The 26,941-nt window shown below is 47.3% G+C and overlaps 3 protein-coding genes across 5 annotated transcripts in view; 1 reads left to right on the top strand and 2 right to left on the bottom strand.

The window, feature by feature from the left end:
* Positions 1–121: 121 nt before the first annotated feature.
* On the bottom strand, positions 122–7,775 carry TMX2 (thioredoxin related transmembrane protein 2). 3 transcript variants are annotated; one of them, XM_002709168.5, is made up of 8 exons: positions 7,484–7,775; positions 3,967–4,027; positions 3,531–3,644; positions 3,160–3,236; positions 2,830–2,936; positions 2,591–2,656; positions 2,369–2,498; positions 122–988 (listed from the first exon to the last, which is right to left on the bottom strand). In XM_002709168.5, the coding sequence occupies exons 1-8, from the start codon at positions 7,670–7,672 to the stop codon at positions 842–844; spliced, it is 891 nt and encodes a 296-aa protein (XP_002709214.2). In that variant the 5' UTR covers positions 7,673–7,775; the 3' UTR covers positions 122–841. The 3 variants fall into 3 exon arrangements, with proteins under 3 accessions (XP_002709214.2, XP_069926257.1, XP_051710128.2); XM_070070156.1 differs by lacking the exon at positions 7,484–7,775 and adding an exon at positions 5,064–5,744 and having other exon boundaries at positions 3,967–4,371; XM_051854168.2 differs by lacking the exon at positions 7,484–7,775 and having other exon boundaries at positions 3,531–3,722; positions 3,967–4,014.
* A 268-nt stretch (positions 7,776–8,043) lies between these two features.
* On the top strand, positions 8,044–14,597 carry MED19 (mediator complex subunit 19). Its single transcript, XM_002709167.5, has 5 exons — positions 8,044–8,343; positions 12,927–13,183; positions 13,323–13,419; positions 13,990–14,084; positions 14,217–14,597. The coding sequence occupies exons 1-5, from the start codon at positions 8,127–8,129 to the stop codon at positions 14,283–14,285; spliced, it is 735 nt and encodes a 244-aa protein (XP_002709213.1). The 5' UTR covers positions 8,044–8,126; the 3' UTR covers positions 14,286–14,597.
* Positions 14,598–16,012: 1,415 nt separating this feature from the next.
* The window catches only part of ZDHHC5 (zinc finger DHHC-type palmitoyltransferase 5), a 30,110-nt gene continuing 19,181 nt past the window's right edge, over positions 16,013–26,941 (bottom strand). The window contains exons 4-12 of the mRNA XM_002709166.5: positions 26,749–26,906; positions 25,172–25,344; positions 24,926–25,028; positions 23,307–23,398; positions 22,517–22,649; positions 21,551–21,674; positions 20,978–21,090; positions 18,981–19,840; positions 16,013–17,339 (exon numbers count right to left, since the gene is read on the bottom strand). Coding sequence (XP_002709212.1) covers positions 17,174–17,339; positions 18,981–19,840; positions 20,978–21,090; positions 21,551–21,674; positions 22,517–22,649; positions 23,307–23,398; positions 24,926–25,028; positions 25,172–25,344; positions 26,749–26,906 — 1,922 coding nt within the window. The 3' untranslated portion in view covers positions 16,013–17,173. The remainder of the gene's footprint in view (positions 17,340–18,980; positions 19,841–20,977; positions 21,091–21,550; positions 21,675–22,516; positions 22,650–23,306; positions 23,399–24,925; positions 25,029–25,171; positions 25,345–26,748; positions 26,907–26,941) is intronic.

The following is a 26,941-nucleotide window of genomic DNA, read 5'->3' on the forward strand; positions in this document are numbered from 1 at the left end:
GAAGGGGAGCAGCCAGGATTTGAACTCTGGGCACTTCAGGCAGCAGCTCAGCCCACTACATTACAAAGCCTGAGCCTGGCTTTTCCATTACAAGAGAAACACACAAAGGCACAATCCAAAGGAAATTCCAGTCTCTTTATTATGGAAAACCATCAACAGGGTGTGCCGCGGGGAAGGAGGGTTACAGAAACCCCAATCTAGACCGGGGCTTTGTCCTCCAGGTCCCACTACACAAAGGAACGTCTCAAGCTTCTATTCCCCTTCTTCTCAATCCCCACAAAACAGGGGGACTGTTCCAACGCTGTTTCCAACGATGAGAACTCTTGTGGTTAAAGGTTTCTCCCTGGGACCTGTGTCAAAATTAGGCTTATACTTTTTATGAATCCCATAGGCCAAGCCAGGACCAGAGGAAGCCAAGTGTCCCTGAGGGTAAATTAACACCCTACACCATGGCATCTAATGTTAAAGTTTCATCTAGGTTAGGTTATGCAGGTCCAGTTAGAACAGTGAAACCACAGGGCGGTGGTGACGTCCAAGTGGTCAACAGCAGGTAAATCACTGACCCAAGCTGGGAGGGAACTAATTCCTCCCCCACTGTATGAGTTCTCCCCCTTCCTCCAGTGGCATAACCAGCCAAAGAGCAGGTTTTCCTGCAGAGTGCCTGTCAATTCCCTCCATGCCTCTTTAAAATCAGAAGCAGCACCCGGCCCCACCCACACAAGGAAAACTTAAATACAGGGTCGAAGCCTCAGGCAAGGCTTATGGATAGAGAAGGAGCTGAGCCTCAAGAGGTGCTTGTAATTGACAGGTAAGGAAGCAGTGCAATGACAAGGCCAGGATCCTATTTGTCCTTCTTGCTTTCCCCATCTGGCACTGTGGCAGGAGTTGCGGCCACAGGTGGCTCCTCAGGGATACTGTCCCCAGCCTTTGAAAGCTTCTTGGCCCGCTGGAATAATTCGTTCAAGTTGAATTCACGGATCACATTCTCCTGTGTAAAAGAGATGCAGATGTCAGGATCCAGGTTAGAAGAGAGTTCAGAGCCCAATAAGCAAGAAGTATTCAGGGGGCCCGCACTGTGGCGTAGCAGGTAAAGCTTCCACCTGCAGTGCCAGCATCTCATATGGACACCAATTCAAGTGCCGGCTGCTCCACTTCCAACCCAGCTCTCTGCTATCGCCTGGGAAAGCTGTAGAAAATGGCCCAAGTCCCTGGGTCCCTACACCCACATGGAAGACCTGGAAGAAGCTCCTGGCTCCTGGCTTCGGATCGGCCCAGCTCCAAACATTGCAGCCAGCTGGGGAGTGAACCAGCAGATGGAAGACCTCTCTCTCTGTATTCATCTGCCTCTCTGTAACTCTGCCTTTCAAATAAAATCTTTTTAAAAAATAAAAAAAAGAGGTATTCAGACATTCAGTTGTCTGAATCCACCCTAATTGTCTTGTTTTAGGTACCCAGAAAAATCCACCAACTTAAGTACCCATTAGGTGCCAATCACTGACAAGAATTATACCTACATTATTTAATGTAATCTGCAAAACAATCCTGACCCAGGTGTTACTCTATCTAATCTACCAATAAGAAATCTAATGCCTACAGACTACAGGTACAGGGCCTTAGAGTCGGAATTTTTTTTTCAACTGTCTATATTTATTTTCATCTACTTGAAACAGAGAGACAGTGTGTTATCTTTATCCACTGGTTCACTCCGCAAATGCCCACCAGAGCCAGGGCTGAAAATTCCACCTGGGTCTTCCATATGGATGGCGGCAGCCCACGAACCTGAGCCATCAACTGCTGCCTCCCAAGGTGTATCAGCAGGAAGACAGATTGGAAGTGGAAGAGCCAAGACAAGAACCAACACTCAGAGATGGGATGCAGGTATCCTAAGTGGCAGCTTAACCCACTGTGCCACAACATCTGCCCAAGGTCTGAATCTTTTTTTCCCCCTAAGATTTGTTTTGGAGAGATACACAGAAAGAGATCTTCCATTCAATGGTTCACTCCCTAAATGGCTACACTGGCCAGGGCTGGACCAGGCCAAAGTCAGAAGCCTAGAACTCCATCCAGATCTCAAACTACCTGGCATTCCATTTTGGGATGCTGGTGTGGCAGGTGGCAGCTTAACCCACTGTGCCACAATTTAGCCCCTAGAGTCTGAATCTTAACTTATAACTGCTTACCAGTACTAGCAGGTCTGGTAGATAATATACACTTGCTAAGTGAATTAACAAATGGGGTCTAGTAATTAGTCTACACCTTCAAAGTTAGTGTGTAAGTGACAAAGCTGCGAAGGGACCCAGGTAGGGCCTCAAAGCCAAGCCACTATTCTATATCCTTCTCCAAACCTCTTGCCCATCCATTCAGGTACCTCAGAGAAGGTCCAAGAGACGGCTCGTCCTTTCTTGTCAATCTGTGGCCTCCGCATTACCTCCTTCCCACCTTGGAAAAGGATCAGGGTAGGGAGTTGCTTGGTGAGGGGTGATGTGCTCACTTTGTACCTGCAGGGTCCAGAGGGGACTCTGTAAATGCACCTGTATACAATACACAAAGTGATTCCCTGCTCAGACCCTCTGCCCAAATCTCTACATACCGTGTGCTAACATCAGTGTAGCGTCCAACATCCACCTTTCCAAAATTCAGCCCTGCACAGTTGTACCTGAGAAGAATATACTATTAAACATACTGAAAGAGGAAAGGATGGATCAAAGGAAATGGGTAGAGGGAAGGAGAAATGCCTTTGGTTGAAATGTGCAAAAATCAAGGTCCAAATCAATGAGAGGGAAGATTCAACATCTTAATTGCCATCATCCCTCCCTTCACACTACTCACTTGAGGGAGAGGTCAGCGTAGATGGGAGCAAATGACTGGCAGTCATTAGACCAATTGGCAAAGAACTCTACAATCCAAGTGACCCTCCTGTCCCTCTCCAGTTCCTCCTGTCATACACAGGGAACAAATAGTGAGTAGGATCATACATGCCTGTGGAAAGGTTCAGACCTCAGCACAACTCCTCATCCTGACCTATCCTCTCCCCTAGCTCCCGTAATGAACCACAGTGCCCCTGACTTCCACTCTGAAGCGCCACTGTCCCGCCTACTGAGTAGAGAGCACAATACAAAGTTACCCACCAGGGACCCAAGAAACAGGAGCAGCACTCACATCAATGGTTTTATCATTGAAGTACTTGATGTACTCAGGGCCCATATACAGGGGGGGTTTGCAGGTCATCAGGAACACTAAACACAGAAAGAAGATGTCAGAGAAACAGAGGGCTTGCCCAGGGGATTTACTTCTAAGCCAAGTCAGGACTTCAGCCACCAAAGAACACACTTGTGGACACATGGAGACCAATATATTCCCTTCCTCCTGAAGTGCAGCGGCTGCAGATTCATATCCTTTGCGCCACTTACGTCATTAATTAGGTACAAGACATGAAAAGAACATAGAGAAACCTGTGTGGGATCTTCATTTGCTTCTTCCAATCAAGTCTTTATCAACAAAGTCTTACAGAGAACTTAAAGTCTCCTCACCTATGCAGAGTGTGATATATAGAAGTCCCATGCGAATATCCAGGCGGAAGAAAAGAATTGCATTGGCCACTTTACTAAACATGAAGATGTTGCCTATGTGTTGCTCCACGGTGACTGAAACACAGAGATGTCACAGGTCAGGCTGGGCTGCATACTTCTATTGTCCCATTCTTTGTTCCTCTTCATGGGACACTTTGAAATGGGAGAGGGGGGAGGGACATTAGTCCAAGATCAAATTCAGCCTCAGTATGAAATATGGGACTATAATACTGCACCTCCGGAACCTTTTCAGGAGCCTATGTGACCCACCCCATTGTTCTTCTCTGTGTGTAGCAGGGGGAACTGGTGAGAGACAAATTCTGACCCCCTGGTAACATGAAGGAAAGCACCTCTGCAGGCACTAGGCCTGAGAGACAGAGAAGTAGGTTAAACTTACTGGATCTGCGGTTCTTCATCATCACAATAGCACTGAGAAACATCAGTATCTCCACTTCTCTCTGGAACAGAATCAAAGTGACAAGAATATGGAACAGAATTCAACAGAACCAAAGAGATCCGAGCTGTTAGGACACTGCTCTATCTCCTAGCAGAGTGCTTGGGTTCCGGTCCCAGCTCTACTCCTGACTCAACACAACAATCTCAAAGTAATGACTGCAATGAAGAGTAACAAGGGCCATTTGAGAAAGCATGGGAGGAAGACTACGGATTGGATGGTCTAAGGCCTTCCATACCGCTACGGAGTGGGTATCAGTTTGGGTGTCCCACAAAAGCCCGTTTATTACATAGCAGGTAAAGCCGCTACCTGCAACACCAGCATCCCATATGGGTACTTGTTCAAGTCCTGGCTGCTCCACTTCCAGTCAGCTCCCTGATAATGCTCCAGGGAAAGCAGTAACGGAGGCCACCGTGGGAGACCCAGAAGGCGCTCCAGGCTCCTGGCTCCTGGCTCCTGATTGTACCAGCTCTAGCCATTGTGGCCATTTGGGGAGTGAACCAGTGGATAAAAGACCTCCCTCTTTCTCTGTAACTCTGCCTTTCAAATAAAAAAAATAAAAAAATAAAATAAAAAAAACACCAAAGATTTGTTTGTTTATTTGAAGGCAGAGTTACACAGAGGCAGAGGCAGATCTTCCATCTGCGGGTTCACTCCCCAAACGGCCAATAGGCCAGACCTGGTTAGGAGCCAGGAGCCTGGAGCTTCTTCCAGGACTCCCACATGGGTTGCAGGGGCCCAAGGATTTGGGCCCTCTTCACTGCTTTTCCCAGGCCATCAGCAGGGAGCTGGATCAGAAATGGAACAGCCAGGACTTGAACCAATGACCATATGGGATGCTGCACATCGCTGGTTTTGCTGCCCCTCCCATATTTCTTGTAAAGTGGTAGTGAAATCTAGAGGCATAAATACAATGAAATCCAAATTTTTAGGCAAAAACACATCACACTTGGTTCTATGTGGTCCCCACTGTGTGGCTGCAGGAAATGTGTTTACCTGTCACCTGATGTAAAGTTTTAGCATCCACAAATGATCATTGCCTAGATGTATTACTTTGAGTTCTAAAAAATGATTTTAATACTATCATTTCATCTGCATTTCCTAACTAAAATTCCATCAATAAAATTCCCTTTTCAATTACTTGGTTATTACAAAACACAGTGCATATAGGAAAAGAACAAGAAATATTCACTTTATCTAATGGAATAGAAATAAACCTTTACTTTGTTAAGCTACTAAAATCTTGAGGTTTAGCTGTTACTGCTGTTTTATGTTATTACCTTATTCCCTGACTCTCCAATCACCAAGGTAAATCAGTAAACTGAATTTTCCAGGAAAATGAAAACTACTTATTAACTCTAAATGAATTTTTTAAACACCATAATAAAAATCTAGAAAACTTTCAGTACTTTGTATATTAGACAAAAGGATATAGAGGGATGAAGATTGCCTACATTTCTTGAAACCTTTATTTCTACCTATATTTTTTTAAAGATGTATTTATTTTATTTATTTGAAAGTGAGAGTAACACAGAGAGGAGAGGCAGAGAGAGAGAGAGAGAGAGAGATCTTCCATCCGATGGTTCACTCCCCAGATGGCCGCAACGGCCAGAGCTGCACCGATCCAAAGCCAGAAGGCAGGAGCTTCTTCCGGGTCTCCCAAGCAGGTGCAGGGGCCCAGGGACTTGGGCCATCTTCTACTGCTTTCCCAGGCCACAGCAGAGAGCTGGATTGGAAGTGGAGCAGCCGGGTCTCAAACAGGCGCCCATATGGGATGCTGGTGCTTCATGCTAGGGCGTTAACCCGCTGTACCACAGTGCCGGCCCCTACCTACTTATATTTTTGAGTCTCACTTTCCTTAAAGTAGTGTCAAGTATCAGAAAAAAAAAAAAAAGGATCCTTTGACATAGCATGGCTACATTTGATTAATCACTGATCCTGCCTGGGAAAGGGCGGAGGAAGCAGGAAACAAACAAGGGAAGGAGGGGTAAGGGAAGGGGATGGGTTCTGGTAAATCCAAGACAAATGTGGGTAGCTGGGAAAAAGAGGAAAATTCTTTATGTCGGTCCTCCATCAGAACACAGATGCTGGGGGCCAGTTGTGGCGTAGCGGGTAAAAGCCACTGCCTGCAGTACCAGCACCTCATATGGCCACTGGTTCAAGTCCCAGCTGCTCCTCTTCTTTTTTTTTTTTTTTTTTTTTTTTTGACAGGCAGAGTGGACAGTGAGAGAGAGAGACAGAGAGAAAGGTCTTCCTTTGCCGTTGGTTCACCCTCCAATGGCCGCCGCGGCCGGCGCACCGCGCTGATCCGATGGCAGGAGCCAGGAGCCAGGTGCTTCTCCTGGTCTCCCATGGGGTGCAGAGCCCAAGCACTTGGGCCATCCTCCACTGCACTCCCGGGCCACAGCAGAGCTGGCCTGGAAGAGGGGCAACCGGGACAGAATCCGGCGCCCCGACCGGGACTAGAACCCGGTGTGCCGGCGCCGCTAGGCGGCCAGCTGCTCCTCTTCTGATCCAGCTCTCTGCTGTGGCCTGGGAAGGCAGTTGAAGATGGCCGAAGTCCTTGGGCCCCTGCACCCTTGTGGGAGACCAGGAGGAAGCTCCTGGCTTCGCACCAGTGTAGCTCTGGCCGCTGCGGCCAATTGGGGAGTGAACAGCAGATGAAAGACCTCCCTCTGTGTAATTCTGACTTTCAAATAAATGACTCTTAAAAAAAAAAAAAAAAAGGCAAAACAAAACAAAAAAAACCACAGATGCTGCTACCCAGGAGAGGGCTAAACTCTTTTTTTTTTTTTTTTTTTTAATAAGCGGTCTCAAAACTACTGAGGAAGCACCGCAGGCGGCCTGGCACGTATTTTATTTTATTTTTCTCCAATTCCTTTTCAGGTTTTATTCAATTTTGCATCCCACATCCGGGTGCAGCACAGTACTTAGCACACAGTGTGCTCAATGAAGAGATGGCTGACAGAACGAGCAAGTCCCAATGGCCGGAAAAGTCGCTGTAAAGGCCCAGGCACTCCAGTCGTGTGACCCCGGGCGCGTCGGCTGCCCACGCGCAGGCCGGTTTCTTCAAGCAGGAAACCGGACTACGACCACTACCCGCCTCGTCGCCCCCCGCCCCAGGCTCCTCGGGAGGCTTTGCACAATGAGCAGTACTGCAGAACGCCACACAGGTGCCGAGTTTGGGCACGGCTGTCTACTGGCAGGAACAGCGAGGCGTCAGGAAGCCCGGACTGGGGCTGTCGTGCAGGGGCTACCAGGCACCGCCTCCGTTTTCCCATCGTAAACACTTCGTTTAGATGCGATGACAGTCTGCGCCCTACACCCTTCAGCAGTCTGCAAGCCCGCTAGAGGCTGGGAACCTCAAGTGTCCTTAGGAAGGTGAAACTCGGGACTCCACATGCACCCGCAGGGGCAGGGACAGTCAAGGTCGCGGGGTTCTGAGCCCTAGAGCGCTCACCCAGTCAAAGTCACACGGGTTGCCGTCTTCGCGTTGGGTGGGGAGTCCATGGCAGAGCGGTGGCAATTTCCTCACGAGCAGGAAGGCAGCAGAGAGCAGGGCAGACAGAAGGTAGTAAGGCCTGGCCAGCCATCGTGAAAGTCGCGGCACCGAATACACCAGAGCAATCAAAGGCGCTAAGACCGCCATGTTTCCAGGTCCTGCGGCGCCCGCCGCTCACCGGCGTCCGTAAATCTGGGCCCGCCTCCCACCCCATTGAGCGTTCTATTGGCCCAACTACCAGAAGAACCGCCTCTAGACCCGGAAGTAGATTTCTCATTGGATGCCGCCGTAATTCCGAGTTGAAAAGTGGAGTTGACCGGTTTACTGGCCAATCTAGTTGTCGCTTTTTCTACCAAGGTCATTTTATTGGATATGTGTTTATGGCCCGCGGAAGTGACCCAGAAGAATTCAATCAGGTTAGATAGCACTTCCTGAACGTTTTCAGAAAGCGACGGAAGTTGTTGCCAGAAAAAGGTAGGTGGAGCCACAGATATCCAATGATAAGCTTTCTTTACAGGAAGAGGGCGGTACCCCGTGAAAGGATTGTCCAATGATAGTCATCAACGCCAGACACTGAGGCAGCGCCGGTGCGGAGGGGACGATGGAGAATTTCACGGCGCTGTTCGGGGCTCAAGCTGACCCACCACCTCCCCCAGCCGCACTAGGCTTCGGACCAGGAAAGCCTCCACCCCCGCCCCCGCCGCCGCCGGGCGGGGGACCCGGCACAGCGCCGCCTCCCACGGCGGCCACCGCTCCTCCCGGCACAGACAAGTCAGTGGCTGGTTGTGGCCCCTTCTATCTAATGCGGGAACTGCCTGGTGAGTACTAGGCCTGGCCGAAGCTAACCAGTCCAATGCTGAAGAGGTGAGGGCGTGGCTGTTGGCCGGCTGCTGGAGGTGCAGAGGCTGCACGGACCCGGGCCGTGGAGCTGGAACTTGCAAGAGCTGCGAAGATTCGCAGCCACAGGGATGATTGGGTTCGTGGGATGGATTGGGAGGAGGTGGGTGTGTGTCTCTGGGTCTGGGCTGTGCCCCTGACACTGGCTTCTCCAGGGTCATGGAGATCGGAACTCAAATGATATGCCTAGGGAACCGAGGTTTTTTAGTTTCAGTCCGCCTCAGGCTGGCTGTTGGTTTGGGGGTAAGTTTCTTCATCTATTCAAAGACGGGATTAGAAGGACACGAAATTATTTCATATCAAATTTATGTGGTTTGTTCTGCATGCTGGAGCTACAGCTGTGAACCAGACTGGCAAGATCTTTGTCCTTTTTGCCATTGGAGACAGCGTAAGCAAGATAGCATCAGATAGTGATTAATGCTGGATGAAAACGTGATCAAGAGTTGAGGTGGAGGCAGGCGTTGTGGTGCGGTAGGTTAAGCCACGGCTTGGAACGCCCGCATCCCATATTGGATTGAGTCCTAACCCTGTGTACACCCTGGATGGCAGCGGACGATGGCACGTCCCTGGATTCCTACCGCTGTCAGGGGAGACCTGTGTGGAGCTCCAGACTCAGTCGCGGCTGTTGCAGGCATCTGCGGAGTGGGCCAGCAGATGCAAGATTTCATCCTGTGCCTTTCAAATAAAATAATTTTTAAAATGTGGAAAAACTGAATTAAAAGATGTTCACTTTTAGAAAATGGACATAACTGTTGCTAGATGATCAGAGTTAACAGAGAGGAGAGGCAGAGAGAGAGAGAGAGGTCTTCCATCCTCTGGGTCACTCCCCAGATGGCCACAACAGCTGGGGCTGGGCTGATCCGAAGCCAGGAGCCAGGAGCTTCTTCCGGGTCTCCCACATGGGTACAAGAGCCCGAGGCCGTGGGCCATCTTCTGCTGCTTTCCCAGGCCACAGCAGAGAACTGGATCAGAAGAGGAGCAGCTGAGACTCAAACTGGTGCCCATTTGGGATGCCGGCACTGCCGGTTGCGGCTTTACCTGCTATGCCACAGTGCCGGACCCTAGTGCTTTTTCTTAAACTATAGTTTTCCTTTTATTTGAAATGCAGAGAGACAACCACCAGCAGTTTCTTTAAGCTTTTTTCACTTACTCTGATTGTGCTTGTTTCTGTCAGCCCGTTGGCAGATACTTGGTATCTGTTCTTGGTAAATGCTCTATGTGCAGGAACAATGATGTGTTGAAAGGGGGAAAGAGATGTCAGGTCTGGGCCTTACTTCCTAATTTTTACTTTATTTGAAAGCCAGGGAGAGACGCAGAGAGACATTCCATCTGCTGGTTCACTCCCCAAATGCCCCCAACAGCCAGGGCTGGGCCAGGCCAAAGCCAGGAGTTGGGAACTTGATCCAGGTCTCCTTTGTGGCTGGCAGGAATCGAGTCCTTGCCGTCATCTGCTGCCTGGCAGCCTGCATCCTAGCTGGAGGTTGGAGCAGAAGCAAAGGAGCCGGCACGGAACCCAGCCACTCTAGTATGGGATACGGGCATCCCAAGCAGTGTCGTGACGACTGCTGCAAATGCCCACCCTTGGTCCTTGGTTTATAAGAAGACTATTTTAGTTAGTTAGGGAAGCACAGTATGTGGTTTGTGGATAAACAAGTGACTGTTTCTCATCGATACCAGTCTCATTACTTTGCAGTCATGCCTTAAATACTGCACAGCTAACAGTATCTTAGTGAACAGCATTAACTCCTTGATGGTTTTCAAAATGTGGTGTATCCATGATGACAGCAAGAAATTAGATGTCACTTGAGCTGGACTGTGAAGAATTCACATTGGTTGGGGAAAAAAAAAAAAAAACAACAGATTTTTCCTAAAAGGAAACAATATAAGAGGGAATGCCTATTTTTTTTTCTCATAAGTGTGGAGACTCATTTGAATGGATCAGAAATTTTACCAAAAAGAAAGAAATTTTACCTTTGGGGAAGTAGTGGCTGATGAAGCCCAGAGCTAAGTTGGATGCAGTCAGATGTGAATAACCCTGGATGCCTGAGGAACGGGTGCTTTCTCCCGAGAGTAACAGGAAACCTGAAGGTTTTTGAACTCAGAAGTCCTGCTTTCTAAAACATCTCAAGAATGGCGGTGCCATGATTGAAATGAAGAAGCCATAAGTGACATGGGCAAGAATTTGAATTAAAAAAAATTGAATCTGCATGAAATTTACTGCAAAGAAGGTTCATTCAGGAGAGGAGTCAGAGCTGGGGAGAAAGATTTATAAATTAACTACAAAGCAATAGTCAAAAACAGGAAGTTAGAGTTTAGAAAAAGCACAGTACCTTCTCCCTGACCTTCAGCAAAACCACCTGGGAGGAAGATAACTGGCAGAGAGGAGGGAACATCAGAAAGCAGTAGCAAGCAGCAGTGCCAGTTACAGAGCTGCTGCTGTTACAGACTACTCTTCTGACACATCTGGCAGTGCCGGGAAAGAAACGGATGCAGTAAGGCCTAGGGGCAGTCAGGAAAAGCACCTTAATACTGAGCACTAGCAACACGTGAACAGAGCGTTGTCTGCCTTCAAGAAGCCCACAGTTCAGAGCCCGAGTTTTCCCAGTTATCATTTTGCTCATGGTACCCTGGGTGTCCATCATAATTACAGATGAAGTTGTGGGTTAGATATTTTCACCCTTACCATAAATTTAGATTATTTATACTTTTCAGTATGTTTTCATTTAAATCTTGAAAAAAAAATGAAGTTTACTTAAGATAGCTATTATTGCATTCCACAGATAACAAGAAACTAAGGCATGGAGAACAGCACTAGAATTCTAGTTGTCCAGCCAATTTCTAACTACAGATTTCTTCTTTGTCTGCAAAGCATTATACTCAGTAACATTAGGGAGAATAAAGATGTTGGTAACCAAAGTTAAGCAACAGTAGCTAGAAAAATCTCCTTGCTGTTTTTCTATATAACTATGATGAGTGTTTTTTGATTGTTAAAGAGAAAAAACAGGGGCTGACACTGTGGCATAGTGGGTAAAGCTACCACCTGCAGTGCTGGCATCCCATAAGGGTGCCCGTTCAAGTCTTGGCTGTTCCACTTCTGATCCAGCTCTCTGCCATGGCCTGGGAAAGCAGTGGGAAATGGCCCAGCTCCTTGGGCCCCTGCCCCATGTGGGAGAACCAGTGGAAGCTCCTGGCTTTGGATCAGCTCAACTCCTGCCATTGCGGCCATTTAGGGAGTGAATCAGCTGAAGGAAGACCTCTCTCTGCAATTCCATCTTTTCAAATAAGATTTTAAAGAGTTACACAAAGAGCGAAGGAGAGGCAGAGAGAGAGAGAGAGGTCTTCCATCATCTACTGGCTCACTCCCCAAGTGCCTGCAACAGTCAGAGCTCCGCTGATCAGGAGCCAGGAGCTTCCAGGTCTACCACACAAGTGCAGGGGCCCAAGGATTTGAGCCATCTTCCACTGCTTTCCCAGGCCCTAGAAAAGCACTGGATTGGAAGTGGAGCAGCTGGGACTCGAACCAGTGCCGATATGGGATGATGGCACTGCAGGCGGTGACCCCAAAATAAATCTTTAAAAAAAAAAAAAAAAAAGGCCAGCGCCACTGCTCACTTGGCTAATCCTCCGCCTGCGGCGCCGGCGCACAGGGTTCTAGTCCCAGTTGGGGCACCGGATTCTAGTCCTGGTTGCTCCTCTTCCAGTCCAGCTCTCTGCTGTGGCCTGGGAGGGCAGTGGAGGATGGCCCAAGTGCTTGGGCCCTGCACCCACATGGGAGACCCAGAGGAAGCACCTGGCTCTGGGCTTCAAATCAGCGCAGCATGCTGGCCGTAGCAGCCATTTGGGGGGGTGAACCAATGGGAAAGGAAGACCTTTGTCTCTCTCTCTCTCTCTCTCACTAACTGCCTGTCCAAAAAAAAAAAAAAAAGAAAAGCAAAGTTCTTGACAAAGACCCTCAATCCCCTGAGTCAGAGAGTCAGATGGCCCTTGCTGTGGTCCCAGCTGACCTGTGAGGGCCTCTCCTGGTCACAACATCAGAGAGTATTTCTCACTTACACTTTATGAAAAGCAGAGAACAGTGTTGAGCATGCAGGCCATGTAAATTATCATTCTGGCTCATCCAAGAAGAGCAGAATGCCTCCATGTCTGCCCTGTTTAGGTTTCTGCCCTTTCTCCTTCCCGTGCCTGTTGTTCTGTAGTACTGCACTTCTAGTGTTTATATGTTACTGTTTACTTTTGCTGTTTCTTAAACATAAGCTTTTTCTGTCAAAGTCAAAACTGGGAAAAGTGGTAAAAATCATGAGAATGGTTGTTCTTGAGGGAAGTGCAGTCTGGAAATGAAATCAGCAGTTCTTCTGGTTGAGAAAAAAATATAAGCTCAACATTTCATGATTCTCACTTAAAAGCATCCTTATTTGGGTCACAGTTCGTATAGTCCTTTACTTTTCTTCTGGGTCAGTGACTGTAAACTCCTCTTTTAGGACTAATGTTTCTCTGTGTTCTCTAGGCAGCACGGAGCTGACAGGCAGCACCAATCTCATCACACACTACAACCTGGAACAAGCCTATAACAAATTCTGTGGCAAGAAGGTGAAGGAGAAGCTAAGCAACTTCCTGCCCGACCTGCCGGGGATGATCGATCTTCCCGGCTCTCACGACAACAGCAGCCTCCGCTCCCTTATCGAGAAGCCCCCTATTCTTGGTGGCTCTTTCAATCCCATCACAGGGACCATGCTGGCTGGCTTCCGCCTCCACACCGGCCCGGTGAGTGCCCTCTTGAGAGAGGCAGCAAATGGGGAAGCCGAGGGCAGGGAGTTTTCTCTCTCCACATCTGCTCCCTTGTACCTTACTGAGCAAAGGATTTCCTTCTCCACTCACCCAGACCTTCCTTTGCTTCCTTCAGTTGCCAGAACAGTGTCGCCTGATGCATATTCAGCCTCCCAAGAAGAACAAGAAGCACAAGCACAAACAGAGTCGGACCCAGGATCCTGTCCCCCCAGGTAAGCAGCAGCCCTGTTAAAACAAGAAAACCTGACCTTCTGAATTTGGTGCAACTTTGCACAGTTGAACCCAGTGAATTCCTCACACAGCCCTGGATGCCCAAGTTTCCACAATGTACTTTGATCTCTTTGGCAAGTAGGGACTTAGGACAGGGGTTCTGGCAGCAGAGCCATTTAGAGAAACACAGTTGGGCACCTGCCTGTGATGCCAGCACCCCATATGGGCACTGGGCTGAGACCTGGCTCCTCCACTACCTATCCAGCTCCCTGCTAGTGCATCTGGGAAGGCCGTGGAAGATGGCCAAGTCCTTGGGCCTCTGCACTCGTGTGGGAGACCCGGAAGACACTCTGGGCTGGCTTTGCCCTGGCCCAGTCCTGGCCATTGTGGCTGTTTGGGGAGTGAACTAGCAGATGGAAGAGCTGTTTCTCTCTAACTTTGCCTTTCAATAAACTTTTAAAAATCTAAAAAGAAAAAAAAAATTTGCCCAATTTGGTGTCCTGTAGTCTTCCAAATTCACAAAGTAGAGAATTTTGAGCATTATAGGTAACAGGCCCTAATGCTTCCTACAGAAACACCATCTGATTCGGATCATAAGAAGAAGAAAAAGAAAAAAGAAGAGGATCCTGACCGGAAAAGGAAGAAGAAAGAGAAGAAGAAAAAGAAGGTAGGGGTAGAGCCTGTTGCTGCAGCCCTTTTCCCCATATCTCACCCTGTCCTTTGCCTCAAACTGGACCCAAGAGTGAAAACTCAGGGCAAGTTGCTAGTTGTTCTTACCCTCCTCCTTTATCTTCTCCAGAGCCGACACAGTCCAGACCACCCGGGTATGGGCAGCTCTCAGGCCAGCAGCAGCAGCAGCCTTCGCTGACAACCACTGGACTCTACCAGGATGGCTTTTCCTACTGAACTTCTAACAGAAGCTGCCTTCCCGGCTCTTGGCCAATGCCTTGGGAATACCCAGCAGCCAAGGCAGAGGCCAACTCCTGCTCTGCTTGGTTGCGATGAATACATTAGAAGAGGGAAGGGCCATCCTTTTATAAGGCTCAGCCTAGTTGGCTTTCTCATGGACATCTCTTCCTCTCCCAGGAAGCTATTTCTTCTGTTTTGTGCAATTTGTTTAATATCAGAACTTGACCTGTTAAGTTTTTCTTTAAAAAAAAAAATACCTGCATTTATCAAACTGGCTCAAGTGTGGCTGTCTGTTAAGGGAGGTAAGTGCCTTTCTATGGAAGTCAGTGGTTAAGACAAGTCATTCCTAAGCTTTAAGGGGATTTGAGTCGTCCTTGCATTATCTCATTGGCAGGCAGGGAAACAACCAAAATGACTGAGAAACATGGTCCAAAAGAGGCACAGCTTCATTATACTCTCCCCATAATGTCAGGAACAAAGTGCCTGGATGGTCTTCAGGCTCCACTCTGAAGAGCTGATCCATTTAAACCTCAACAGATTCTAGGTCAAGTTTGGGTTGAAACAGAATAGTCAACTGAAAAAGCACCTACAATCACCATCTTCTTTAGTATACTTCAACCAGATTGACTCTTTGGTCAGAAAACTATAATGTTTTGAAATGAACCTCTGGCAAGCAAAGGTAAATGTTTCTTTTATCTTTATAAAATCCTTTGGCCTGCCTCATTCCTTAGATAACACAGTTTGGCTGATAAGCTCCCAAGACAGCAAAAAGGGCAGCCTAGACTATCAAAGTGTAAAAGAAAGCAGTTTACTTTTCTGCAGTATGGTTGGTAACTGAAACCCAAACTACTATAATCTAGCTTTAAACTAAATTTAACACAGAATAGTTAAAATCTATTGCCATGAACCAAGGTTGTTCTAGGTCAGTAGATGGAAAACCACTCACTCAGCTTGTTTTACTCCGGGATTTCAGAGTAAGAGTTTGTATGCTTAAGCTGCAGATGGTAAAGATAACGGGTTCTAGCCAGTCTGCTGAGAATTAGTGTCTGAGGATGCCTATCTAAAATGAAAGCAGAGGAGCTGGCGCTGTGGCGTAGTGGGTGAAGCCACTGCCTGCAGTATTGGCATCCCATACGGGCACCGGTTCATGTCCCGGCAGCTCCACTTCTGATCCAGCTCTCTGCTATGGCCTGGGAAAGCAGTGGAAGATGGCCCAAGTCCCTGGGCCCCTGCACCCATGTGGGAGACCCAGAAGAAACTGCTGGCCCCTGGCTTCGGATCAGCATAGCTCCAGCCATTACGGCCATCTGGGTAATGAACCAGCGGTGGAAGACCTCTCTGCCTGTTAATTCTGCCTTTCAAATAAATAAATCTTTAAAAAAATAAAATGAGCACAGAGCCTTTCCCCTTTGACAGGGTATAAGATGACCTAATTCAATTTCCAGTCAACCTGCTTTTACCAGGCTTCCGTATCTTGATTTTTCTTTGCAGACAAAATCCTTATGTTAAGGAGCAACATGAAGCCGTGTGAATTTTTAAATCACCCAAATTAAAACAGGACTTGTCGCTTTAAGTAATTTCACTATGTCCTGCCTAAGATAGGCCAGGATCAGAGAAGTCTGTGAGGTGTTCTTTGTGATGACTTCCCACCTTGCGTCACCAGACACAATAACACAAGTCGGGGGAGCCGTTAGATCAGGATTTCTTTTTATTCTTTGTCGGTTTAAAATGGCTAATCAGAATAAAAAATAAAAGGGCCTCTGTGCAGAGGCTGGGGTCTTCCCTATTTAGAGATTAGAACCCAGGTATCCCCTCTTCCCAGCACCATACTAAGTTGGGCTGAGGGGTAACCCCCAAGGGACAACCGGAGGGACCTAGGCCTGCCACTCCTCTCTATCCCATTTTTGGCATGTGATGAAAAATATTGCTTTTTGGATTCTTCTCTCCTGTCCTTGGACTTTAAAATCACCTTAACTGTAGGCTAGGGGAAGCTCTGAGGGGCTCATTTATGAAAGCCACCCTAATCCCTCTCTCCCAAGAAGTGGGGGGGGATTTTCTAATAGTGTTTCAAATGAGGCCAGATGCTTTCCCTGATCCCCCCCCTACCACCACCACCAATGTCATGGAGCTGTGACCCCTTTCTGGGGAAACTAAATGCCAATAAGCCTAGAAAACTAACTTTGCAAATGTCCTTTCCTCTTCTAACCAAGAACTCAGACTCGCCTCTCCCCAGGTTTCTTTCCTGATCACATAGCACCAACATTGGGGCACTACTACTTCCTTAGTTGGTAACAGATAAGAGAGGGAGTCATGGGGGAAAAGGAAGACTCTGGTGTCTCCCCTCTTTTCCTGCTGGTCTGAGGAACAGGAACAGTAAGATCCTCCTTCTTATACATATCCCTCCCTCATTTTCCCATCCCAGGATAGATATATAATTTCTTTGATATTTATAATATATATATATATATATGTACACACACACCTGGTAACGCAGAAGAGGAAAAAAATAGAATCCGTAACAATAATAAAAAAAATTATTTCTGGTTTAAAAATGATCTGGTTCCCTCCAGGGCGAGCAATTGCACAAATGTCCACTGAGTCTGGTCCAGGGATTGGGGAAAGGAAGGTCTTAAAAGGTAAAAGGGGGGGTTGCTACCCCAGTCTCAGGGCCCCAACTCTCCGACTCCCAAACCCTTTTGCATTTTATAAAACGCTCCTCATCCTCTTGGAATCAGTGTTTTAAAAAATGTCCGTGCAGGGGAGGGGAGCCCCTTGAGGGAAGGAAGGTGGCCACCTGGGGCCCTTTGGTGTAGGCGCAGAGGTGTGGGAAGGGGAGGCGCTGAAGGCTCACACCGAAATCTCATAGGTGGTACCACCCACTCCTGACACCTTCTTGACTCCTCCCCTTGTGGGGCTACTGAGAGATGGCTGGCCCGGGCCAGGGGAGGCTGAGCCTATGCTCTTGGGTTGCCCATTGGATTTGCTGTAGGCGGTCTTGAGCTGTACTTCATCTCTGAGGAGAAAAGACAAAAAACAGGTGTCAGGAAGTGGGACCAAAAAAAACAACAGTGGAGAGAGTTATAAAGGCTAACAGAAGAAAGTGCTGTACTTTTTACATATATACTTTCTGACACAAATGTTATTTTTATTGCCCTGTTTAACACAAGCCCAATTCCCTTCCTCCCCTCTTTTTTAATTTTTTTTTTAATTTTTTTTGACAGGCAGAGTGTATAGTGAGAGAGAGAGAGAGAGAGAGAGAGAGAAAGGTCTTCCTTTACCGTTGGTTCACCCTCCAATGGCCACTGCGGCCGGCGCACCACGCTGATCCAAAGCCAGGAGCCAGGTGCCTCTCCTGGTCTCCCATGCGGGTGCAGGGCCCAAGCACTTGGGCCATCCTCCACTGCCCTCCCGGGCCACAGCAGAGAGCTGGACTGGAAGAGGAGCAACCAGGACAGAATCCGGCGCCCCAACCGGGACTAGAACCCAGTGTGCTGGCGCCGCAGGCGGAGGATTAGCCTATGGAGCTGTGGCGCCAGCCCCTGCCTCCCCTCTTAATTCCCCTCTAATTGCAGCTGTACTCACTCTCAAATATTAAGCATTTTTTAGAAAATTAAGATTAAAGGGATGGAGGGTGAACCAACAGCAAAAGGAAGACCTTTCTCTCTGTCTCTCACTGTCCACAAAAAAAAAAAAAAAAAAAAAAAAAAAAAAAACCCTTAAAAAAAAAAGATTAAAGGGAAACAGTAATATCCAGTTTCTACAGGAGTTGTCCATAAAAGTCCATAAAGGCAGTTGGACTGAGAAGGAAAAATAAGAATAATCAGGGAGGTGGCGGGGGGAAGAGGCTGCGCCGTGGCATAGTGGATAAAGCTGCCACCTCTGCACCACAACCCAGATGGGCGCTGGTTCAAGTCCTGGCTGCTCCACTTCTGATCCCACTCTCTGCTACAGCCTGAGAAAGCGGTAGAGGATGGTCCAAGTCCTTGGGCCCCTGCACCCAAATGGGAGACCTTGAAGAAGCTCCACGCTCCTTGTTTCCGACTGGCCCAGCTCCAGCTGTTGTAGCCATCTGGGAAGTGAACCAGCAGATGAAGATCTCTCTCTGCCTCTGCCTTTCAAATAAATAAATCTTTTAAAAATTAAAAAAATTTTTTATAAAAGAGTAATCGGGAAGGGCTGGTGCTGTGCCTCAGCAGGTTAAAGCCCCGTCCTGCAGCATCAGCAGAGCACTGGTTCAAGTTCTGGCTGCTCCACTTCCCATCCAGCCCCCTGCTAATGCTCCTCAGAAAGCAGCAGAGAATGGTCCAAGTCCTTGGGTCCTCCCACGTGGGAGACCCAGAAAAAGCTTCTGGCTCCTGTGGCTCCTGGCTTCAGATCAGATCAGCTCAGCTCAGCTCCAGCCATTGTGGTCACCTGGAGAGTACACCAGTGGATGAAGACCTCTCTCTCTCTGTCTCTACCTCTCCCTGTAACTCTTTCAAATAAACAAAATAAGTCTTTTTAAAAATTGCATTACCGTTAAAAAAAAAAAAAGTAATCAGGAAACCCCTGGGTCCCCCCTACACAACACTGTACAAGCAAAACCCTGCTGTCCTCTGCAGAGTACTATGCTAGTTTTAAGTCAGCTGAGGGCCAGGATGGTACTAATACTTACTTGGGCGTCAGTAATGGCTGCAAGGCCACTTCCTCTGTCTCAGAGACACCAGGTGGCGCTTTTTGGCTGCTGTAAGACGTTGAACGGCCCAGATACGGGGCAGTTGGACCTGGTTCAGGGGACCCTAGTCCCCGGCCCCTTAGCCCTTCTGGCTTGCCAAAACGGGGGACAGCTGGGCGTCCAAGTGGAGTCTTGCCCAAGGGTGATCTCTTTGAATCATCTGAGGAGGAACTCGTACGAGGGGCATGGCCTGAGCCAGGTGTTGACTGAATGCCTGAGTCTCCCAAGCCCGGTTCTTCCTCACGGACTGGGAGCGGGGGTGACTGGCGCAGCAGCTTCTCTCGTTCCTGGAGGGAGGCCACAATGTGGCGCGACAGATTGTCATAACGGACTGGTGAGGGCTCTCGGTGTGGTGGACCTGTTGGCACCAAACGTGGATGCCTCTCGGCTTCCCGTTGCTGGGCCAGGCGGGCTGACAGGAAGGGAGAGGTGTAGCCTAAAGGCGGGTCTGGCTCAGGCCCTGCCTGTACTGATTCAAAATCAGGGCTGTCTGAAGGAGTGAGCAGGCTGTCATAAGACAGGCTTCCGTTGCGTGTCTGGTTGGCCAGGCTCTTATAGGAGGTGGAAGTGGTACCCTCTGAACGAATGGACTGCAACTGGCCCAGCTCAAAGCCTGTTCCCTGGGCCGACTTGAGGCTGGAGGAACGTGAGCCACTGGAAAGTGGATCGAAGTGAAAGCTTTTGCCGAAGGTGGGAGAACGGAAGCTCTCTGGTTCCAAGCTGGGCTCTGAGCGGTAACTGGGATGACGGCTGCTCTCTGCAATTGAAGTTGGCTCCTTCAAGCTGTCCCCACGACTCAACTAAGGAAGAAAATACAGCAGGCTCTTAGTGCTCCTCTAGTGACAGTCACTAGATCTCAAAGCCCAAGGGTTCCATCCAACACAGCATTATGTCCAGTAATATGCTTAAAACTTCCACATGCATTACTTAACTCCTACCTAAAGCAAATTCATGAGTTGAAGCAAATTAATATCTCATTTTTAGATACAGAAAATGAGGTTTAGAGAAGTAACTTGCCTATGGAGGCAGAACTGGGTCTTGAACTAGATCTGACACTGTTATCAGTGCTTTTAATCACTTATATATATTTATTGATTTTCATTGTGTTTGAAAGGCAGAAAGATGGAGACAGAGATCTTCTATCCACTGCTTCATTCCACAGATTCCTACAATAGCTGGGGCTGGGCCAGGCTAAAGCCAGGAGCCCGGAATTCAGTATGTGTCTCCCCCATGGGTGGCAGTGACCAAAGAGCTTGAACCACCACATGCCACCTCCCAGGGTACATGTTATTAGGAAGCTGGCAGCACAAAAGGAGCCAGGGGCCAGTGCTGTGGCACAAGCAGAAAAAGCCAACACCAACATCCCTTATGGGTACCAATATCCGGTATGAGAGCAGGTTCAAGTCCCAGGTGCTTCACTTTTGATCAAGCTCTCTGCTAATGTGCCTAGGAAAGCAGCAGAAGATGGTCCAAGTGCTTGGAATCCTGCCACCTACATGGGAGACCCAGACTGAGTTCCAGGCTCCTAGCTTAAGCCTGGCCCAGCCTCAGCTGTTGTGGCCATTTGTGGAGTGAACCCACATGGAAGATCTCTCTCTCTCTCTCTCCCCTTAACTCTGCCTTTCAAATTAACAAATAAATCTTAAAAAAAAAAAAAAAAAAAAAAATAGAGCCAGGACTAGATCCCAGGCACTCTGATTTGGGATGCAGGCATCCTAAGTGGTACCTTAACTGCTGAGCTAAATGCCTGCCCAGTGCTTTTATATTTTATTACCCTTCCCCCTATAATGAAGGGCACACTATCAAGGAGAATCAAATCCACTAATGATGACAGTGGGTACAATGCTATTTTCTTTTCCCCTCTGCCTTTTCCTTCCCCTGAAATATTTTTCCCAGAGCAATTAATACATGTTACAATCATACTTCTTACTCAGTACCTTGGCGCTGGAGGAATGAGGCATGGCGGCTGACGTACTGCTGCTACTATAACCTGGCCGATACTTGTACATGGTTGGTGTGGGGGGGCTGTCCTTGCCCAAAAGGCTGCTATCTGCAGGAAAAAAAGGCCCAAGGAGCACTGTTTCATAAGTTGTTCTCTTAATCTGCCCAAGGTTCCTAAAGTATAGGGGGAGGACAAGGTAGGAACAGGTAATAACCAGGAAAAGCAAAGTCCAGGGAATATAATTTTGCTGAAATCCATTATAAAAACTCACGCCAGCCCAGAAGTTAGGGTGGGTAAATGCACCACAAAGGTCCTAGGATGTTCTCTGGTCTAGAGGCTGACAGGCTCCCCCATAAAAGTCCACCACCAGTAGTTCATCACCAGTAGCTAAATGACATCTTTCCACTTCAGCTATCCAAAGAAGTGGTTCAAATCCCACCTGTTGGGTGTTTCAGACACAAGTAAGTTCCCCAGTCCTTGCCTGTCTACTCTACAGCTCACAAAAGTAGCCTTCTTACTCCTGCCTTCTTGTTCTAGATTCTTGCAAATCAATCAAGGCAGCCCTTACCTTCATTAGTAGCCAGGCTAAGGTGTGTTCGCAGTCCCGTGTAACGGCTCAGGTCTGGCTTAGGAGGAGGCGGGGGTTCGGCATCGGCAGACTGGCTTTCTGTTATCTCCAAGCTTCCCTTAGACTGGATAAATGAGGGGAGGGAAAATCAAGTTTGGAGAAATGGGCATTAGGACAACTCAAATAATTGAATTCATATAAGAGAGGTCCTGGAAAGTCAGTTATCATGTTTTCTAAACTGGGACTGGAAGTACAAGGCATGAGAGTCAGTTTGAAGGTAGTATTAGATAAAGAAAAGTTTCCAGTGTTTAATTCTGTCACTTATATGCTCATTGCAACAACTCTCATTCAGTTTCTTAGATATGTAAACTACTATGTTAAATAAGACCTGTGAAGATACAGAAACGAATGGACCAAATTTCCGTTGTCAATGAATTTCAACTTCAATAGAAAAAAAAAATTTAAGTAATTTTAACACAAATCAATAAGAAATGAATATTGGGGCCAGCGCTGTAGCACAGCCGGTAAACACCCTTGCCTGAAGCGCCAACATCCCACATGGGTGCCGGTTCAAGATCTAGCTGCTCCACTTCCAATCCACCTAGCTGCTATGGCCTGGGAAAGCAGTAGAAGATGGCCCAAGTCCTTGGGCCCCTGCACTGGTATGGGAGACCAGGAGGAAACTCCTGGCTCCTAGCTTTGGATCGGCGCAGCTCAGGCTGTTGTGGCCAACTGGGGAGTGAACCAGCGGATGGAAGACCTCTCTCTCTCCTCTCTCTCCCTGCCTCTCCTCTCTCTGTTTGACTCTGACTTTCAAATACATAAATCTTAAAAAAAAAAAAAAAAAAAAAGAAGAAGAAGAAGAAAAGAAATGAATATCATTAGAAAAATCTACCCCAAAAGCAAATTTCCATCTCTCAGCCAAGGGTTAGACAGTTACTAACCTAATATCCCTAAACTTCTCACCTTAGTTCTCCTCAGCTCTCCCTGGATGCCATTATCCATGATCTTCACAGTAATCTGACCATCTGACACTTCTGGCCGAAGGAAGGGAGGTCTGATTACAATTGTCTTCTCTTTCTTTGGTCTTCCCAAATATCTAAGTGTCAACAGCAAGACATTCATTTATTCACTTAAAAATATAAAAACAGTCTTAAAAAGCTTAACACTACATGAATTTCCTTGTGAACAGACACCCAGATCAGCATCTGGAATAACTTAACTCTCAGATTAACCAGGGCCAGCATTATAGTACAGTGAATTAAGCTGCTGGCTTATGATGCTGGCATCCCATATCAGAGTGAGTTTGAGTCCCAGCCGCTCTGCTTCTGATACAGCTTAATGCTAATACACCTAGGAAGGCAGCAGAAGATGGTCCAAGTTCTTGGGCCCCTGCCACTCATATGGGAGACCCAGATGACCTGGCTCCTGGCTTTAGCCTGACCCAGCCAAAGCTACGTTGTGGCAATGTGGGGAGTGAAGCAGCAGATGTACTAGTCCTCTCTCTGCCACTATACGTTTCAATTCAGATTTATTTATTTGAAAAGGCTGATTAACCATAATACCCAAAGAACATCAACTGAACTCATAGTGCCCACTAAGGATGGGCATGTCTCTCCCTTGCATTCATCTCACCATTCTAAGAGAATGTCTCCCACCTAAAAGACCATCTTCTACCAGGCCTCTCCTATAGTAGAACAAGCCCAAAGAAAAGTTTTGACCAAGCGTGAGCATTAGACCAATGGAGTAGGTGTACCTGGGTGCTGGGGAACTGCAAAGTACACGGCTGACATTGTTACAGCAACCATTGGTGAAAGGGTTCACACCTCCCCGGAATTTACCCGTAACCTAGAGAGAGAAAAAAATGTCCAGATCACACGATGGGATCTTAATCTCCAAAGGCCAAAACACAAATCAATGACTCACCATCAGGGAGATACAAAATGAGTAGAAAACCTCCCATGAAGAAACATACTTGTAATAGTTAAAAAGATGAATCTCTAGAGTCAGGGTCCTCAGTTCAAATCCTAGGTATGCCTCATGGTAGTTGTCTGACCCTAAACATCTAGTTTTCTCATGTTAAGTAGAAAATACAGCTTTCTGAATATTGAAAACTAAGATAATCCACTGATGCTCAGGTCCCTTATATAAGATGGTATGTTGGCATATAATCTATGCACAGACTCTCATATACTTTAAATCATCTATAGATTACTTATAAACCCTAATAAATGTAAATGCTATATAAACAGTTGTATTGTTTAGAGAATAGTGACAAGAAAAAAGTCTGTACGTGTTCAACACAGATGCAGTTTTTTTCTTGAGCATTTTGTATTCATGATGATTGAATCCATGTATGCAGAGGTCTAACTGATAAGTAAGAATAAGCAGGGCCAGTATTGTGGCATAGCACATTAAGCCTCTGCCTGCGATGCCAGCATCCCATATGGGCACTGGTTTGAGACCCAAATGCTCCCTCCATTTCCAATCCAGCTCCCTGCTAATGCATCTGGGAAAGCAGTGGAAGATGGCCCAAATGCCTGCACCCTCTTGAGAGACCCAGATGGAATTCCAGGTTCCTCACTTTGCCCTGGCCACTGCACCCATTTGGGGACTGAAATAGTAGATAGAAGAGTCTCTCTCTCTCCTCCTCTCTTTCTAACTCTGCCTTTCAAATAAATAAAAAAATAGGGGCTGGCACTGTGGTATAGCAGGTAAAGCTGCCGCCTGCAGTACCAGCATCCTATATGGGGGCTGGTTTAAGTCCTGACTGTTCCATTTTCAATCCAGCTACCTGCTAATGTGCCTGGGAAAGCAGCATAAGATGGCCCAACTCTTTGGGCCTCTGTACCCACGTGGGAGACCTGGAAGAAGCTCCAGGCTCCTGGCTTTGGATCAGCTGAGCTCCAGCAGTTAGGGCATTTGGCAAGTGAACCAGACCTCTCTCTGCCTCTCTGTAACTCTGCCTTCCCAATAAATGATCTTAAATAAAATAAAATATAGAATAAAAAAATCTTTAAAAACAAAAATAAGTAATCAAGGTTACTACTAGTAAATAACAAAAATTTTAAACAACAATATAAGGATCCTAAGGGCTAACCCAAGTCTTTTACTATTTTTATAAATTCAGAGCCTAAATTGTCCAGTATACAATGGAGATTAAGAAGATGTGTCTTACCTAAGAAATGATCTATGTTCTCATGCTTCCATGAGAAACTAGGACTACCACATCCCCTGTTACTAATCTCTGCAACATTATAAAAAAGTATCCACTGAGCATCTATTTTTGAAAGCACTGTGCTGTTGACTAATCACAGGGCTTAATAGATATATCCTGCCCTTCAGGGGTCTGTCTCTTGTCACTTCCTCTCATACCTGCTCATTGGTTGTGCGTCCCCTAGCCACCAGCACCACATGAAATCCTGTGAGGCCAGCTACAGGGATGAAGAATAAGCCAGCCACACACATCACTGCCATTCTGATGAAAAACAGTTAAGGCAAACAAGAGTAAGGGGATCTTGCCTTCACCACCTGCTACCATAGCCATTTTCCCTACCACAGGACTCAACTTTCCTCATTCCTCCCAACCCTAATCTTAAACCCAAAGGCCTTGAAGGATACGTGACAGCCGTGCAGACCCCTGAGAGTTTCTCTATGTGGTAGAGGACATAAAGGAGGCCAAAGCCAAATACACCCATAATGTGGGCTGTCAAGGAAAGGAGGAAGAGGAAGAAATAACGGTAGTTCCGGCGACCAATACAGTTGTTCACCCAGGGGCAGTGATGATCAAATTCCTAGGAGCAAAAAAAAGACAGATTGAGAGACATCCTTGGACCACAGCATTAGACCACATCTGTCAAGAATAATGGGAGCCAGCGCTGCGGCATAGTGTGTAAAGTCACTGCCTGCAATGCTGACATTCCATATTGGCACCAGTTTAAGTCCCAACTGCTCCATTTCTGATCCAGCTCTCTGCTATGGCCTGGGAAAGCAGTAGAAGATGGCCCAAGTCCTTTGGCCCCTGCACCTGCATGGGACACCCCAGAAGAAGCTCCTAACTCCTGGCTTCAGATTGGCCCAGCTTCACCATAGCAGCCATTTGGGGAATAAACCAGTGTGTAGAAGGCTCCCCCCACACCCTCGCCTCTGCCTCTCTGTCGCTCTGCCTTTCAAATAAATAAATCTTTCAAAAAAGAAGAAATAGCAGAACTTAAATTTTGCTTTTAGTAACTTATGATCATATTCTCCATTTAGTCACAACAATTAAAAGGTTCATGCAGTTTGTCTTCTCTATAAATCTATAAGGGAAACCTTCCAGAGGATGGAAAAAGGCCAAGGTCAGCTCTCAAAGTTTATCCTTTGTGACCAAGGAACTCTAAAAGGGGCAACTGTCAGAAGTGTTGCTAAATCAATAAACTCGCCGGCGCCGCAGCTCACTAGGCTAATCCTCCGCCTTGCGGCGCCGGCACACCGGGTTCTAGTCCCGGTCGGGGCGCCGGATTCTGTCCCGGTTGCCCCTCTTCCAGGCCAGCTCTCTGTTGTGGCCAGGGAGTGCAGTGGAGGATGGCCCAAGTGCTTGGGCCCTGCACCCCATGGGAGACCAGGAGAAGTACCTGGCTCCTGCCATCGGATCAGCGCGGTGCGCCAGCCACAGCATGCCGGCCGCGGCAGCCATTGGAGGGTGAACCAACGGCAAAAGGAAGACCTTTCTCTCTGTCTCTCTCTCTCTCACTGTCCACTCTGCCTGTCAAAAAAAAATAAAAAATAAAAAATAAAATAAACTCATGAGAAAAGAGAGTTTCATAAAACCAAGTAAAAAAGAATTGAAAAAGTGTTAAAAATGAAAAATATGGGATGCAGAGGACAAGTGGGAAGAAAAATGTTAACAAATTTGTTTGCAATAGCTTGATTTTGTGGAAGCCAGAGATGAAATAAAAATTAGGATTAAAAATGAGCTAATGGCTGGCAGGCTACAGCTTTCAATCTTGGTGCCTAGAAAGTCAAAGTTCTCCTCCTATTTCAATAGGATATTTATGCTCTGCCATTACTGTGTACATCATTACTAGCACCTTTTGACAGAACTAGAGGATAAAGCCCAAGTTAGTCAGGACTGTATTTCATCCAAGCCCAAGAATCTGTTCTGCAGTTAGGAGGCAGACAGGTTATGCACTGACACTGACCCCATGCAGGGTTCTTACCTCCACACAATTATCACAGACACTGCAGTGGGAACACCGAGGAGGACGGTAGAAGCGGCAGGTGGCACACCACTTCATGCGCACCTGGATGCCCTTGATCTCCACTGTTTTGTAAAGGGGAGCTCGAAAATCATCTTCCTTGTCCTCATCTTCCTCAGCTGTACAGGGGAAAATTCGATTTAAAAGACAACCA

Source organism: Oryctolagus cuniculus, chromosome 1 (genome assembly GCF_964237555.1).
Source record: "Oryctolagus cuniculus chromosome 1, mOryCun1.1, whole genome shotgun sequence".
Taxonomy (NCBI): domain Eukaryota; kingdom Metazoa; phylum Chordata; class Mammalia; order Lagomorpha; family Leporidae; genus Oryctolagus; species Oryctolagus cuniculus.

Excerpts from the sequence above, each read along its gene's own strand:
- TMX2 (XM_002709168.5), bottom strand. The coding sequence starts at position 7,672 with ATGGCGGTCTTAGCGCCTTTGATTGCTCTGGTGTATTCGGTGCCGCGA. Across the intron at positions 2,499-2,590 it reads TACACTGATGTTAGCACACG|GTACAAAGTGAGCACATCAC; the intron begins GTATGTAGAGAT and ends TGGACCCTGCAG. Across the intron at positions 989-2,368 it reads TCTCTTGGACCTTCTCTGAG|GAGAATGTGATCCGTGAATT; the intron begins GTACCTGAATGG and ends TCTTTTACACAG.
- MED19 (XM_002709167.5), top strand. The coding sequence starts at position 8,127 with ATGGAGAATTTCACGGCGCTGTTCGGGGCTCAAGCTGACCCACCACCT. Across the intron at positions 8,344-12,926 it reads TCTAATGCGGGAACTGCCTG|GCAGCACGGAGCTGACAGGC; the intron begins GTGAGTACTAGG and ends TGTGTTCTCTAG. Across the intron at positions 13,184-13,322 it reads TCCGCCTCCACACCGGCCCG|TTGCCAGAACAGTGTCGCCT; the intron begins GTGAGTGCCCTC and ends TGCTTCCTTCAG.